General features: G+C 46.2%; 1 protein-coding gene across 1 annotated transcript in view; it reads right to left on the reverse strand.

Moving 5' to 3' along the window:
• Positions 1-418: 418 nt before the first annotated feature.
• LOC136381457 (polycystin-1-like protein 2) overlaps positions 419-17,207 on the reverse strand; it is a 103,359-nt gene continuing 86,570 nt past the window's right edge. The window contains 12 exon segments of the mRNA XM_066350201.1: positions 419-551; positions 553-596; positions 2,034-2,165; positions 2,691-2,798; positions 4,197-4,394; positions 8,707-8,844; positions 11,621-11,748; positions 13,167-13,300; positions 13,979-14,200; positions 14,616-14,715; positions 15,634-15,819; positions 16,843-16,980. Of these exon segments, the coding sequence (XP_066206298.1) occupies positions 419-551; positions 553-596; positions 2,034-2,165; positions 2,691-2,798; positions 4,197-4,394; positions 8,707-8,844; positions 11,621-11,748; positions 13,167-13,300; positions 13,979-14,200; positions 14,616-14,715; positions 15,634-15,819; positions 16,843-16,980 (1,661 nt within the window).

Below are 17,207 nucleotides of genomic sequence, written 5' to 3' on the forward strand. Positions count from 1 at the left end.
TGATTGCTTTCTCATACGTGCCTTGACCGTAGGCCTTCAGCAGACCGAGTAACCCCTTGCTTGAGCCAGCGACCTTGGGCTCAAGCTGGTGAGCTTTTGCTCAAACCAGATGAGCCCTCGCTCAAGCTGGAGACCTTGGGGTCTCGAACCTGGGTCTTCCGCATCCCAGTCCGATGCTCTATCCACTGCGCCACTGCCCGGTCATGCGAGACTTTTTTTTTCACTCAAACTCCAGACTCTTATTTCTAGAAAGAAATACACTTGAACAGACTATCACAGTAGTGGCAATTGTATATACATATTTTTATTAGTTTTTACTGGCCAGGCTTTGTAACTTATCTGTGGACACAAAACATTAAATTGGAGAGATTACAGAATCACTGGTAAGTAGGCCCAGAGCTGTAGATTTCTACCAACTCTACAGATGACCTTGTGTTGATGAACAGTTCAGATCTGGGGCAGGTTGAGAGGGCTGGGCCTCTGACAGCATCTCGGGCTTCACACTGCAGCTTCCAGGCTCCTCCTGCCTTTTACATTTACTGCATAGGAAACAGAATTTTCATCAGCAAATCAACAGTCTCTCCTTCCTCCGACAGCTGCAGAGGGAAAGAACCATGTAATATATATATTGCATGGTCTCCATATATATATATATATATATATATATATATATAGAGAGAGAGAGAGAGAGAGAGAGAGAGAGAGAGATACATCTTCTGTGGAGGCTTTTCTTTTTAAGGAGAAACCGTGGTTTTATTGTGTAACTTGGTCCCTGCCAAAGTTTGCTTTCTAGAGTGCTTTTGTGTTGGGATTCACCTCCTTCAGGGAAGCCCAAGGCTGTATGCTCCCCCTTTATCCCTAGAGGGCTTCCTTCTTCCCCTCTGATGGAAATGATAGAATTCCTCCACCGCCCCAATGGTAGGTAGGCATTTATGTAAGAAGCCTCTCATGCGTTCGTGCTGGGAATGTGAAATGGTGCAGTTGCTTTGCAAAATAGTTTGGCAGTTTCTTAAAATTTAAACCAAAGTCACCATATGACTTGTTGAAATAAATTTCTAGGCCCAAAATGGAGCCACTCCTGCCTAGGGTTCCATGTCAATACACCAAAACTGAGATATCTTTTGAGTCCCTGTAAATGCTCCCCTTGACTTCAGGACATGCAGTCAGCCAGTCCCCAAACACCAAGGCAACTCTGGGCTCTATCTGTATTTCTTTCTTTTTCCTTCATACCCAAACAAGGTTGACTATGTGGCTCTAGCCAGTCGGATATTTTCTATTTTTCTCCTTGTTTTTTTTTTTATTTTATTTTAACCTACAAAAGCTTCCCGCCTTCTACACCATTCGCAGTTCTTTGAGTGGCGGCTGATTACTTCATGAGGTATTCAAGTTTGAATTACCTAAGTTGTAGTCTGATTATTTTTTTTTAAGATTTCATTTATTGATATCAGAGAGAGAAAGATGGAGTGGTGGGGGTGGGCAGGGAGGAGCAGGAAGCATCAACTCATAGTTACTTCTCATATGTGCCTTGACTGGGCAAGCCCAGGGCTTTGAACTGGCGACCTCGGCATTTCAGGTCAATGCCTTATCCACTGTGCCACCACAGGTTGGCCTCTTTGATGATTTTTAATGGGTTCTCAACCTTGGCTTTATATTCAAGTCAACAGGGAGATTTCAGAAATACCTGTGCTTGTATCATTCACCCAGGAATTCTATTTTTATTGGTCTCAGGTGCAGCAGTTTAGTAGTTGCCAAAGCCCCTAAGTGACTCTAAAGTACAGTCAGAGCTAAGAATCACTGGTGTAATGAACAGAGTCCCACAATGGGAATCAGGAGACCAAATTCTGTATACTCTTTATTTGCTTATGACCTTGGTGAAGTAATTTCCTTCTTCTGGTCCTCAGTTTCCCCTCCCACAAAATGCTTTGAGCTACAAGTGGTCTTTTTTCAAGTTCTCATAATGACTAATGCTGCTCGGCCAGCCTTTTCCTATTTCAAGGTTAATGACTGTTGAAAAATAGGGCAAAGGGATTCACCTGGTAGTATTTTTGCTCTTCATTGAAGGCCACCAGGATGACAGAGATAAATAGATTCAGCACAACAAATGTCATGAAAGCAATGCAAGACTCAATTAGGAAGGAGCCGAGCACTGGGCTGTGGTCCAGGACCTGTTAGGAAGAAATCCAGAGTCATCCCTGGGGGTCCTGTGTCCTACTGGCCACCTCCCCCACTAGGCACGCTCAGAGAAAGTTGGTCCTCAGAGTTAGACAGAAATGTGAGCCAGGAGGGTCCTTCTGACAGTATGTACAGTGCTCTCAGGAACTTCCAGGAGAGGGAGAGGGCAGCACCCCTACTCCTCTCTCCTGCCCTTTCCGAGTAGGGGCACCACTGCTGGCTGGGTGAGGAGCATTCCTTTCTGGGGACCCCCTAGCACAGACCTCTTTTGAATAGCTCATACCTGATTTTACTCCATAAGCTAGGGTCCCAGGGTGAGCTGTGGGCCCTAGTGAGGGGCTGTCTGCCTGGAGGAAGAGGGACCCTTTTTATTTGTCCATAGTTACCCTGCACTTGCCAGGCCATGGACCCAAGGGGTGATATCCACTGGGGTAGCATTTGAGGAGAATGTTTTTTCTAATTTTTGTAAAGGCTTGGTGTAGATGGTAATGTCCATGTCCCCTGCCCTACCCCCTTACCTCCTCGTAGTTGAAGATTCCTAGCTGAAGGCTGATCATTGTTTCTGCTGCATCAAAGAGGGTTTTGTAGGAACGGAGTTTCCAACCAAATATTGATATTAAGTTTGACTGTTATGGAAAGAGTCCTCATGAACAGGGAAAGAAACGTTGCAACCCCCAAAGCCTGTTGTTTGACAGTTGAGTCAGTGGTCTGGCCATACAGTATCTCTAGCCTGGCCTGGCCAAGCTATTGGTATCTACAGAGGCGTGCAAGTTGGTGTGAGTACACACCCAGTTTTGTATGGGATGCATGTGCATTTCTGGGGCTAACGCACCACCCGCTAGGCTACTGCGGTGTTCACTCATGGCTGCTCTGAGACTCCATGGTGAAACTGGGCTCTCTGAGGCCCCATCCTTTTTCCTCTGGGGAGTTGGGTGGGATGGACAATAGGCTGCTTCTGCATGGACAGGACCTTTCCCCACTGTATTTTTCCCTCACCACCATATTCCCCACCCTAAACATTTCCACAGGGCTTTGTGTCAGAGGGAAACTCAGCACTCCATTGCTCTGAGTCAGTGACTTCAAGTCCCGGGGACATTGGAGGGCTGAATAAATCGATATGAATTAAGGATTTGGGTACTTTTAACAAAAGCAGACTCCAGCTTTTCAGCATATACTTCCCATCACTCCATCAGTGCACTCACGCTATTTCTGAGGGTGAGAGAGGAAGAAGGATTGACATCAGTGATGGGGGGGTCAGGGATGAGGTGTTAGTCTGGGAAAGGATCAGGAATGGGGAGAGGTTCAGAAATGAGTGGAGACTAGGATAAGATAGACTATTGGACAGTATGGAGATCGGGGATGGTGGAAGAGAGACTGCATAGGGTCAGGGTGAGAATTTGGAAAGGGCTTAGGGTGAGGAATGGGTCAAGATTGGATAAAGGGAGTCAGGAATGGGAGGCAGAGTTATGATGAGAGTCATGGATTTGGAGAGGATGGGGGTATATTTAGATGGATATCAGGATGTGTCAGAGGGTCATTGTTTCTCACATTACTTGATATAAAAAAGTTAATAGTATGTTGTTGTTTTTTTCAGTCACTAAAGAGATGTGATTTTTTAAATGCTGTCAGTGTTAAGGAGCTGAATGAAATGGTCAAGGACAGGGACTGCCCAATTTATCTCTGCATTCCCCCAACACAGAAGGAATACTCTATGTGTGTCTGAGCAATTGGGAATGCCAGGAGAACTGGCATACCCAGTCAGGGTCTGGATACAGAAAGGAATCCTTCATGGAGAGAGTTGGCCCTTTTAGTCTTGAGACTGTACGTCCCCACTGTTACCCACTGAGGTTTCCATTTGGAGTGACTGGTTCATGAGCTCCCAGTTAAATGGCCCCAGACTCAGAAGATCCACCATCTACCTCAGTTTCCCAGGCTTTCCCTAACCCTAATCACCAATCTCCAAACACTGAGAAGCTTTTTTTCCAAGGGGACCAGCCCTGAGGTTTCCCAAAGGAGCCACTCACCGCAATGGAGTAAGCCAGGAGCATGATGAGGATGATGATGACAAAGCCCGAAATGTCCCCCCAGGCACGGCACAAGGCTGATGAGATCATGTTCATTTTGGGTTTCAACCTGCGCAGATGCCAAAGTTTCACTGTGGACAGCAGTACCAGGAAGGCAATGATGTAGCCAAGGGCAGCGTCGGCTGCTGCTGTTTCCCCCTTTAGGACCAAGAATGAAGACTGGGTCTGAGAGACTGTGAGCAGCTCAGCCAGAGTGCACTTGGACTCAGTTCAGACCAGGATGCAGGATTACACTTATCTCAGAGGCCACCACTTTCTGCAACAGGTCTGGGAAACAGAGTTGTCCCAATCCCTCTAGGTGGTGGTGGTGAGATGGTGATGATGGTGATGATGATGATGGTGTTGGTGGTCATGGGGCCTCAGCAGTTAATTTGTGGGGTCATTGCCTAGGTAGGAGTCTTGGGTAATGGCTGCAGAGCTATGGAGAAATGACAAAAGAGGAATCCTCCCAGGGTCAAGAGAGTGAAGATGAGGGTATTCTATGAGCCTCCCCTCCTGGTTTGGTGTCACTAGATGCAACTTTATCCTGTCTGAGTGAGTGTCCCTACCACCCTTATGTTTGAAGGAAGGATGGAAGTACCATCCAGTGATAAGTGAGGGCCTAATGAACTTTAATTGCATTGTGTCATTTGACTTCAAAAACCAGTAGGTGAAGAAGTCTGCTGACTCCATTCTACACATGAAGACAGAGATGTGGCACAAGATCACACAGCTAGTGACATAACTGTTGGTGGAAGAATGACAGTTGGAATCCAAATATATTTAATTCCAAAGTCTAGGTTCTTCCCCCCATCCCACCCTGTCCTTCATTCCCCTCCCATGACTTTGCACTTTAAATTCAGTCTCAATGTTGGTGTGTCATTAAAAATGACCAGGCAGTGGCGCAGTGGATAGAGCGTCGGACCAGGATGCGGAGACCAGGTTCGAGACCCCAAGGTCGCCAGCTTGAGTGCGGGCTCATCTGGCTTGAGCAAAAAGCTCACCAGCTTGGACCCAAGGTTGCTGGCTCGAGCAAGGGGTTACTCGGTCTGCTGAAGGCCCACGGTCAAGGCACGTATGAGAAAGCAATCAATGAACAACTAAGGTGTTGCAAGGAAAAACTGATGATTCTCATCTCTCTTCATTCCTGTCTGTCTGTTTCCATCTATCCCTCTCTCTGACTCTCTGTCCCTGTAAAAAAAAAAAAAAAAAAAAAAAAATCTAGCTTATCTAGTTTATCTAAATCAGAGAAAACTGTCTCATTTCACACTCCAGGAATTTCAAAATGAGCACAAGATGCCTAATCTAAGCTAAAAAAAAAAGGCATAGATCTATATCTAATGACATCCTCCATCAGCTTCTGCAGCATCTTTTTCCTGCCTCTTTTTAAATACTCAAACTTCTCTCATGTCATTTAATTGTTCATATATGTGGAAATAATAACCATGTAAGCCTCCTTTATGATGGCAGTTATCTGTAACAAAAGCACAGTGCTCAACTTTGGATACATTTTAGACCAGGGGTCCCCAAGCTACAGCCTGCAGGCCGCATGAGGCCCCCTGAGGCCATTTATCCGGCCCCCCACCGCACTTCTGGAAGGGGCACCTCTTTCATTGGTGGTCAGTGAGAGGAGCATAGTTCCCATTGAAATACTGGTCAGTTGGTTGATTTAAATTTACTTGTTCTTTATTTTAAATATTGTATTTGTTCCTGTTTTGTTTTTTTACTTTAAAATAAGATATGTGTGCCCTGGCCGGTTGACTCAGTGGTAGAGCGTCGGCCTGGCGTGCGGGGGACCCGGGTTCGATTCCCAGCCTGGGCACATAGGAGAAGCGCCTATTTGCTTCTCCACCCCCCCCCCCCCTCCTTCCTCTCTGTCTCTCTCTTCCCCTCCCACAGCCAAGGCTCCATTGGAGCAAAGATGGCCCGGTCGCTGGAGATGGCTCCTTGGCCTCTGCCCCAGGCGCTAGAGGGGCTCTGGTCACGGCAGAGTGACGCCCCCTGGTGGCGTGCCGGGTGGATCCCAGTCAGGCACATGCGGGAGTCTGTCTGACTGTCTCTCCCCGTTTCCAGCTTCAGAAAAATACAAAAAAAAAAAAAAAAAGATATGTGCAGTGTGCATAGGGATTTGTTCATAGTTTTTTTTATAGTCCGGCCCTCCAACTGTCTGAGGGACAGTGAACTGGCCCCTTGTGTAAAAAGTTTGGGGATCTCTGTTTTAGACTAACCAGGGAAACATTAAAAATACTGGTGCTGGGCTTTGTCCCCAGACATCCTGATTTAGTAGGCCTGAACATCGTGGTTTGATCAGCTCCCTGAGTGATTCTGTTGAGGACCCCAGCCTGAGAACCAGTGGACTAAAGGGAGACTATAAAGCAAATCATTTGATCTTAACAAATACTTTAAAAATTCAAGATCTAGCTTTAAAATGGTTTATCTATTCCAAGAAGAAAACAAAATATACAAGTTTCTGAAATAATCACAGACTTTGGTTATTAATCAAATTCAACTGAGGGTTTCATGTAATACAAAACTTAACTATACTAAGGTTTCTATCAAAAGTGGCAGATTTCTTTTGTTTTCTGACTGAATATGAGAAGAGTACTCTCTTGCTATAAAATTGTTTTATAATCTATCTAAGTAAGAGGCTAGTCTGTGTGAATGTCAGAATCAACCCTGTTTAGATCATTGTAAGGAATCATAAAGCATGGCTAGTGTGGGGACAGCGATGAATTCAACCATCACACTGACTGTCAGTGATCTCAATCATGTTTAACTTAAACAAACTCACCATTGTTCTTTCCTAGAACCCAGGCTTTGTTCTCTAAGCAGGAATAGACAAGAGTTTTTCTGTAAAGGGCCAGATGGCACATATTTGGACTCTGCAGGCCAGATTCTATCCCAACGACTCGACCCAGTTTTAGTAGGAAGGCAGCCATAGATAATTTATAAAGAAATGAGTGAGTGGGGCCTGACCAGGCGGTGGTGCAGTGGATAGAACGTCGGAATGGGATGCCGAGGACCCAGGTTCGAGACTCCGAGGTTGCCAGCTTGAGCACGGGCACATCTGGCTTGAACAAAAAGCTCACCAGCTTGGACCCAAGGTCGCTGGCTCGAGCAAGGGGTTTCTCGGTTTGCTGAAGGCCCATGGTCAAGGCACATACGAGAAAGCAATCAATGAACAACTAAGGTGTCACAACGAAAAACTGATGATTGATGCTTCTCACCTCTCTCCGTTCCTGTCTGTCTATCCCTCTCTCTGACTCTCTCTGTCCCTGTAAAAAAGAAAGAAAGAAAGAAAGAAAGAGAGAGAGAGAAAGAAAGAAAAAGAAATGAGTGAGTTAGTGTTCCAAGAAAACTTTATTTACAGAAATAGGTGGTGGTTTGGATTTGGCTCCTGTGTCATCTTTTGCAGACCCCTTCAAGAACTAAACCATCTTTAAGTTTTTAAAATAACTGTTCTGCATAAGGTTTATAATCAGCTTAAAAATAAAAATAAAAGTACTTCTGATAAGTTTTGAGCTCAAAGAACTCAACTGATACAGAGACATTTTTATCAAAGGGGGCCTTTAGCATGGATGGAGATTTTGCCATATATTTGGTGTGACAGCATGGGTATGGCTCAAAGTAGAGCTCAGTTCGGGTTTGCTGAATGAATGAGATGATCTAGAATGGAGGTTAGGAGTGCAGAGTTCAAATTCTAGGCCCTGCATTTCCTTGTTGTATGACTTTGCACAGAAAACTTAACCTCTCTGAGCCTCAATTTTGTCATCTGTGAAAAAGGGATGATGATAATATCTCAGACGTTTCAGGAAGGTTGAAGTAGCTGAGATAATGCTTTTAAAGCGCTGTCTTTCTGAGTGTATATGGTATACAGCAATAACTCAATAAATGTTAGCTATATCTATAAAATCAGTGAGTCAAGAAACACAATGGTTCAAAGTAAAAATTGGGATCCTGGAAACACACAAGCTAGGTTTAAATTACTTCTTTGCCACTTTTTAACTGTGTGGCCTTGAGGAAGTCACATTAACTTTCTGAGCCTTAAGTTCTTTATTTGTAAAATGACATAATGATAACATTTACCTCCATCAGTTTTCATGAGGATCTGATCGGCATCCTGCCTAGAAAAGAGTGGACACTTGGTAAATGGTAGCAGATGCAGGTTGATGGCACTGATACTTGCAAAAACCCTGCCCAAAAGGTATGAGGGATCTCAACTGTCACTTGGTCCTGTGTTTTGGCAAGATTTCCAAATCTTGTTTTATTTTGTCTTAGAGTCCTGTCTAATTGCATATGCTTCAGACCATCAACCTGAATCTAAATGATAGCTAAATTATTTTTTAGAGTGACCTTTTATCCTCTGAGGGTCAACAAGATGTTAAAAGCCTTTTTTGACACCCTGGGCCACATAGAGCTAGAGGAAGTGGGGACAGTGGTTGGGACCCGGGGCTGAGGTAGAGCCACTTACTCTTCCCTGTGTTTCGCTGGATGTCTCGCTCTTCACAAACACTGCCAGGGCACTCCAGCTGGCCAGGATTATGGCTAGCACCAGAAGGTTCCACTTGCTGTGGAAATAGCACCACTTTTCCTTCCTCATAAGCTTGCCCTGGGAAAGGAGCCAGAGTTTCAACCAAAGACGGTGGCCAGAACTGTGCCTATCCCCCACATTCACCCCCCAAATGGCTCCCTGCACCGCACAGAATGACCCTCTGGGAGGAGGTTCTGGATCCTTGGAGGTTTGTTTATCAAAACCCTGGCCCAAATGCAGAGTGCTGGGGGCCTCTCCTCAACTTTATGCACAGACCCTGGCTGTCCCTGTCATTTATCCGAGCTGCAGAATTTGGAGGGATATTTAAGAGTAAATATAGTATCTAATAAGACAAACATTTAATTCTCTGTGATGAGAAGAAAGGGGAAGGGGAGACATCTTCCCCACCATAGAGTATATATTGATACTAAAGAAAATTTGTCACTTTAAATTCTTTCTCTGCCCCTTTGAGGAGTGTGTAAATCTTTTTAAAAGCTAAACAAGCTCTTTCCAGTTTTATTACTCAGGAATGTTTATCTCAAGGACCTGGAAGCCATCTCTTTGAAATGTAATCATCAAGGAAGATAGCACCCCTGTCTCCAGACTTCCTTGAGAGATCAGGAGCCTAACAGTCAAGCACCAGGCTCTAATTTGCCAAACTACCTCCTATGCAATCATAGGTGAAGTTGATTTTTCCTTTTCATAAAGGCAGTTAACAAACTCAGGCGGCCACCCCAATTATCAGATGAATTTAGGATGGGCTAAAAATGGTGCTGTAAGTCCTTATCTTAAGGATTAATTAGCCTTTATTTTAAGAATGTGTATGTATGTAATGGATATATCTACTTAGTGATATCCAAGGGTGAGATTTCTCTGTCTGTTTCTCTTTCTCTCTCTCTCTCTTAGCGAGGAGAGAGAGAAAGACAGAGAGAGAGGAAGAAGGGAGAGAAATGAGAAGCATCAACTAGTAGTTGTGGCACTTTAGTTCATTGATTGCTTCTCGAGAATACGTGCCTTGACCGGTGGGCTCCAGATGAGCCAGTGACCCCTTGCTCAAGCCAGCGATCTCGGGCTTCAAGCCAGTGACCATTGGGCTCAAGCAGTGACCACGGGATCATGTTGGTGATCCCACGCTCAAGCTGGTGACCACACGCTCAAGCCGATGTGCCTGTTCTCAAGCCGGTAACCTCGGGGTTTTGACCCTGGAACCTCAGTGTCTTAGGTGAGCCTCTCTTCACTGCGCCACCACCAGTCCGCCTCTCTTTCTCTCTTTAGCAGATTGTCTGGGCTGCATATCACATTCCAGTTTAATGATTTTCAGTAAAAAAATAATAATAATAATTTGTTTTCTTAGGGGGAAGGTGGGAGTTATTGTTAAATCAGCAAGAGGAGAAGAGTTCTGGAGATGGAGAATGGTGATGGTTGCACAAGGATGGGAATGTACCTAGTGCCACTGATCTGGACACTTAAAAATCGCTAAAATGGTCAATTTTATGCTACATATCTTTACAACAGTTGAAAACAAACAATTTTAAGTACTTATTTTTTTCTACCTTTGTGAAGAGGTTTTTGGATTGGCAGGCAACTTTGTTTCTAATGCAGTTTCCCCAACAGGCCTCAGAAGTCAAACAGACTAATCCTGTGCATATTCTCAGCCTCCCCCTCCCACTCCTTCTTTTCCCTTCCACTCTAGAGAATCTTCTATTGTCTGTTCCATTTCCCTCCCCCACCTACTCTTAGGGTGGAAGGACTAGTGTTGGCTTGGTAAGAGGCTACATTTGCCTCCATTCGAAAGGGATAGAGTAAGGGAGAAAATTTTAAAACTGCTCAAACAGTGTTTTAAGAAAGATTTAAGGATTTGAGAAAAAGGCTTTCTGAAACAGCCACAGGCAGAGTGTGAAGGCAATTGAGAAGAGAGGAATGAAGCTCAGAGGGGTGGCGAATGGGCCTCCTTTGGTATTCTTGGAGAAATGCTAGGACTTAGTTGCTATTTGATAACTGTTAGATGTTGGATTTGAATTGGTTGCTCAGAGACCATGTGGGTTGCCAGTTTAGGAGGCTGATGGTGAGGCATAAGGGTTGAGTATCAAGATCTGAAGTCAGGCTCTTGGGATTCAGTTCTGAACTTAGATAAATTACTTTATATTTTTGGACTTTAGCTTCCTACTCTGAAACGGATCCAATAGGACCTTTCTAATGGTATTGTTAAAGAAAATCCACTTCAGGGTCTTAGCACAATGCCTGGCTCATAGTAAGCAGTCAGAGTATCTTATTTTAAAGTGGTTGCTGTGGTTGCTGGAGCAGGGAATTGGGGAGGGGGTGCTAAGATGCCCCTTTTAGGTATCTGGTTTCCATTTTTGAAAAAGAACATCTAATATGCTTTGGATGTGTTCCCAGCATCCTCAGACCACCATCATTATCTATCTGCACCCTCATTGTGCAGCTTGGTGGTAGAGGTAGCAAGGGGGATGTTTCCTAATTCTCAGGGACCATGGTAAGAACAAAAGTGCTAAGAACCCCCACAATCTAAGTTCAGGGGACCCCAGCTATGGAGAACCTCCAACTCCAGCATTTTTGGAATGGCTTAGTTCAGCAGAAATGGGAGCCTTGCCCCTCTTCCTTTCCCACCCAAGAGGGACTACTCTTCTGAGTTCTTAGTTCCTCTGAGGTGCCAAAGTTGGTCCCCCAACTGGGTCACCCCTTAGGACCAGCAGAAAGGCCCCCAAAGGTTACCATGACAGACAGGTAAGCAGAACCTTTTCCTCCTCGTCCTTAAGACTCCCCCCCCAGGAGAGAGAATGGGCACACCACCAACTCCATCCCCTGTCGCCGGGGCTACCAGTCCACCTCTCACCTGCAAGATCACATAGTAGAGGAGAAACAGGAAGTAGGTGACCTCTGCCACCACCACAAAGGGGTGCCAGCCATCGGTGAAGGGATACAGGTGCAGGCTCTGCAGGTCCGTGTGCGCAAAGAAGGTTCCTGGGAAGCAGAGTGCCTTTCTTTCACCATCTCCCCCTCCAATCAGAGCCACCACCCTTAACCCAAAGTCATCTGTGGGATGACTCAGCTCATGGTGGGGGACAAAAGGGAAGATAAAGGTCCTCCTGAACCTCAGAACCCAAGGAACAGACTGGGGACAATGAGTGGATGTCAAAGATAATGGACAGATGAGAAGGGACGGAGATGGCTGCAGTGGAAGACCCTTCCTTGCCCTCTGCACTTGGTGCTTGCCGTTTGTGTCCTCAGTTACCTCCAGCCAGAGCACACTGCCCACTCAACATCAGTTTACTTCAAGCCGGCTCATTTAAAGCCCTTTCCTGTAAAGACAGTTCACTGAGGATTCATTCATCTATTGACCAATATGCCTAAACTTCAACCTTCTTTGGGATCATCTTTTAACCATTTGTGTATTTTTTGTGTTTTGTATTGAAATGATTTTTTTTATTAATGATTTTTTAAAAATTAGTTTCACTAATCAGGCTACTGCCTACAAAAACAAAGCCATAAGAACAATAGAATGGAGAAATGCAAACAGCCCAGGTCCTGGGTTCAATTCCCACTCAGGGCACACAGAAGAAGGGACCATCTGCTTCTCCTGCCTCCTCACTTCCCCTCCCACTGCCAGGGGTTGATTGGTTCCAGCGCTACCCTGGGCACTGAGGATAGCTCAGTTTGTCCAAGCAATTCAGCCTCAGGCACTAAAAATAGCTTGGTACTCAAGCATAGGCCCAAGATGGGATTGCCAGCTAGATCCTGGTTGGGGAGCATGTGAGAGTCTGCCTCACTATCTCCCCTCCTCTCACCTAAAAAAAATAAAATTAAACTAAAATGAAAATAAATAAAAGAGGGTGAAAGGTGGGAGAATGGGGAGAAAGAACTAGAATAGAATGCAGAAAAGAAGGCAAAACATCAGTATATCACGTGGTTAAGGGAAATATTTTTGAAGCTTTTGTCTCAGTTGTGTATATTTGTGTGTGTTGGATTATGATGTAAAATGTACTTTGCACTGTAGATTGAGGTACAATGTAAATATTGTTTCAGGTGAAGGTATCTGCTACCAGATCACCCTATCCCCAGGCCCTCACTGCCAGCCCCCTACCACTGGTAGAGTGGGAAGCTCAGAGGTATGAGCTGTTTTCAGACCCCATCTGGGTTCTCTTAGGGTAACTTGGGAGACAAGGGCAGAGAGGAGGGGTGAGGGCAGCTAGAAATAAGGCTGGGGCAACCTTGAACCTTGCCTTTGGGTGCCCAGGGAGAACCAAGACCCCCCCTACATTTCTCAAACTGCTCTTTGCCCTGCAGCTCTGGCACTGGGGCAGCTGGGCCATTGCCCAGAGGGAGGGGAGGAGGGTTTATCTTCTGGAACACTGCAAATGGGTTCACAGGCAAGTGCCTACCCAGGGCGCTGGTCTCCAGGGTCAGAGTGATGATGCAGAACAGGTTGATGTTGGTGTTGTAGACAGTGAACTCCATAAACACAGCTCTGGTCAGGCTGTCCAGCCAGGTGTTGTCAAAGAGATACTGGAGAATTCTGTGGGAAGAAGGGCATTTAGGAGCGTTTCTATCCTAAGTGGCTCCCTGCCTGAGCCCCGGGGAGGAGGCCAGGGCTTCCTGTTGAAACTTCTCCCCTGTCTTTGTTCTGCAGCCTGGGTCTCAGGCTGTTTCTGAGAGTGGTCATCATTTCCCATACCGTGATGCAATAGGTTGGCACCAGTGCTCTGCTGCCTGTTAGAGGAGAGGTTCTCAGTGTGGGGTCTCTGACTGGCAGCATTGGCATCATTTGGAAACTTGTTAGAAATGCAGATTTTCAGGCCTACTCTGACCTCCCAAATTAGAAGCGATGGGGGTAGGGCCTGGGGATCTGTGCTTTCATGAGTCCTTTAGGAGATTATTATACTTTTTATTTAATTTATATAAATAAAAAATATACTTTTTATTTTGTGTCAGTATGAGCTCCCTATCCCTGTACTGGCTCTAGCAGAGACCACCAGACTGAGACCACGAGACAGAATGCTGAAAGGGCACTTCTGTTCCAACTCTGAAATTGCACTTTCCAGAGTCCTTAAAATATGACATGAATGATTCTGAGTCCCCCACAATGACATGAATGAGCTTGGCCCAGCCTTGTTTTGAAGCCTGCACAAGCCAATCAGATCTGGACTCAAGCAAATGACTTTCCTCTGCTGCATGTGAATCAAGTCAGCCTTACCTTGCTGCACTTTGGCAATCTGTCCCCAAGGGGACCACATAACCTCCTCCCCGGTACACAGTGAGTTTGCCCCAGATGGGATTCCCTCGGCTCTGGCTCTGGTACTGCCAAGCCTGGGAAAAGCCATTGCTGGTGTTGAGGTTAGAGGCATTCCAGCCTTCCCCATAGTCTGACAGATCTTCAACATCCAGGGAATATGGTGTATGGCACCCATCAAGAGACATCTGCAGGCCCTGGCCGGTTGGCTCAGCGGTAGAGCGTCGGCCTGGCGTGCGGGGGACCCGGGTTCAATTCCCAGCCAGGGCACATAGGAGAAGCACCCATTTGCTTCTCCACCCCCCCCTCCTTCCTCTCTGTCTCTCTCTTCCCCTCCCGCAGCCAAGGCTCCATTGGAGCAAAGATGGCCCGGGTGCTGGGGATGGCTCCTTGGCCTCTGCCCCAGGCGCTAGAGTAGCTCTGGTCGCGGCAGAGCGATGCCCCGGAGCGGCAGAGCATCGCCCCCTGGTGGGCAGAGCATCGCCCCTGGTGGGCGTGCCGGGTGGATCCCAGTCAGGCGCATGCGGGAGTCTGTCTGACTGTCTCTCCCCGTTTCCAGCTTCAGAAAAAATACAAAAAAAAAAAAAAAAAAAAAAGAGACGTCTGCAATTGTGGGGCAAGAGAGCAAGAGCTTTCCCGGACTCTCACTTGGCGAATCTGGGCACTGCCAACTAGTTTGGAGTTTCCATGAGTGATGAAGCCTGAAGATCAAAAATAGATGGGTCAACCTAGGAAGCAAAATCATCTTAACACATTTCAAGCTCCCTGGCCTGGATGCTAACATAATTCAGTGCACCCCTTGTAGAGACAGCCAAGAGAAGTTCATGGCCAAACACAGGCTACATTCATCACCATCTCCCCACCCTGGACCTTGTCTACTTCCTGCATAACTTCTCTTAGGGAATGGTACCTGCACCACCCAGTCATCAACCTAGAGACCATCAGTACCCTTTTCCTCAATGCCCTCATCCTAATGGTCAGGAAGGCCTTCAATTTCTACCTCTTCATTGTTGTCTGCATCCATCCCTGTCTCTCCATTTCCCGTGCTCCTCACCCCTGCATCAGCTCCATTATTTCTCCCTAGCATACTAACTTCCCCACCTTCTATTCCAACTTAAATGTTTCCAGAATGACCCTTCTGGAAGTTTAATTGTACCACAAGTTTGATTATATTACTCCTTCATGTAGAAACCACCAATGGCTCCTAATTTCCTTGAGCATAAATTATGAACTTTAAGACCTTTCGTAATCTGGCCCCTGGTTTCTCTCTTCTCACTGGTACTAAACTCCTACTCCATGCTGTAGCCACACTCAACACTTTGTAGTTCCAAGAACATGCCATGGTGTTTCAGGCTTGTCCTTCCGTCTGGTATACCGTTTCTGCCTAGCCAATTCATGCTCCATTATTTCTCCTTTAGGAAGCTCTCCACTGTGCATCAAGGGAGGTGTAGGGCCCCTGTCCTGTATATACACAGTTTCTGAGTGTTTCTCCTTTAAAGCATATGGTCCTGTGGTTATTGGTTTTCTATAAGGCTGGCGTTGACAGAGCCCCACACCTGTTCCTAGAAAGAAGGGTGCACCATGTGGCTGACACACACCATGGGACAAGGGGACAGTACCTGGGTAATGACTATACAGGTTTCTCACAAGAGTGATGTTGGCCTACATGAAGAACTCTTGGAAGCTCAAGACAGCTGAAAAGCCTTGAGTGAAGCTATGCTCAAGGTGTCTGTTGAAGTGATAGGCATTGGGGTCCTTCTGCCCATAGGCCACCAGCAGCAACATCCACAGGAAGCCCAGGTATGCTGGGAAAGGAAGCACAGCCCCTAGTCAGGCAGAGTCCCCAATTCCCACCAAGCCTAGGGCAGGAAATAAAATGGCGCGTGGGATTAGACCAATTACTCGCCCCTCTGGTGACAATGAAACTAACTTTTATAGAGACAGCAGAAAGAAGTAGGGTCCACAGACCATGAACCTCCTGCCTTGGTTCAAATCCTGGCTCCATCACTCTCGATCCTGATGCCCTTTCCAAGTGATTTAACCCTTCCATGCCTCATTCTTCTCATCTATGAAATGAGGATAGTAATTCTGTTACACAGGGTCATGATGAGGTAGTCAAGAAATTAATATTATAGAGCACTTAAAACAGTGCCCGCACAATTCATGATATGTTTTTTAAATAGAATTTTAAAAATTAGGGCATCTGCCATGTTGTAAGGCTGAGGATAGAGTAATGAAGATGACAGAAGTGTTCCTTGTCCTCATGGAGCTTACCTGTCTTGTTGAAGACTGCAAGAAGACTTCTCTCCCTCGCACTGTCCCCTTCCCTACCAGTGCTTCCCAGGACCACCTCTGAAACCAACACATGTACCTAAATCTGCTTGTGGGCAACCCAGACTAAGACACACTGAGGATTGAAAGCTCTTAGCCAGAGATCCAGGGGAAACCTGTCTGAAGCCTTTGGGCTGAGAATATAAGAGTAAGAGGAGTTAGCCAGAAGAAAAGGTGGGGAAGTGCAGTAAGCCCGTTCCAGTAGACTAGCTGGAACAGCCTCGGCAGAGACCTGGGGTCAGGAGTGGGCACGGTGTCCCAGGAGCTGTAGAATCTTATGTCACTGGAGCTCACGGCACAAGGGAGGGGCCAAGAGAGGTGACCTGGTGTGGATAGAGCTTAGACTTGATCCCATGAAGGGCCATTGAAGGATTTTAAGTGTAAGAGAGAAGCTGGAACGAGTTGATATCTAAGAAAAATGTCCAGGAAGTTGTGTGGGGTCTGTGTTGAGAAGCAGCAAGTAGGAAGATCGGTCATGGATAATCTTGGCTGCCTACCCAAGATTTCTCCGATTAGGGCAAATGCTTTCTGTTCCTTGAGGTGGGTGGTTTTCATCTTCTCAATGTCGGCGCCCTGAGGTGGCTGGTAGACATCCTTTCTGCTGTTTCTTTGTACTCGGAACAAGGCAGAGGAGTCTGTGAAAGCAAGGACACAAGGAGAGTTTCCCCATGGGCAGTGGAACCAGGCATTTGCAACCCAGTACAACCAGGACTCACAGTTCCTCCTCTGTGGGAGCCATTTCCCAGCTCTGCCCTCTGTGCCCATGCTATTCCAGTGCCCAGAATTCCATCCCTTCTTCTTCATATGGAGAATTCTCCCTGTTCTGAAAACAAATGCCCTCCCCTCCCTAAACGGTGACTGA

Source organism: Saccopteryx leptura, chromosome 9 (assembly GCF_036850995.1).
Source record: "Saccopteryx leptura isolate mSacLep1 chromosome 9, mSacLep1_pri_phased_curated, whole genome shotgun sequence".
Classification (NCBI taxonomy): Eukaryota; Metazoa; Chordata; class Mammalia; order Chiroptera; family Emballonuridae; genus Saccopteryx; species Saccopteryx leptura.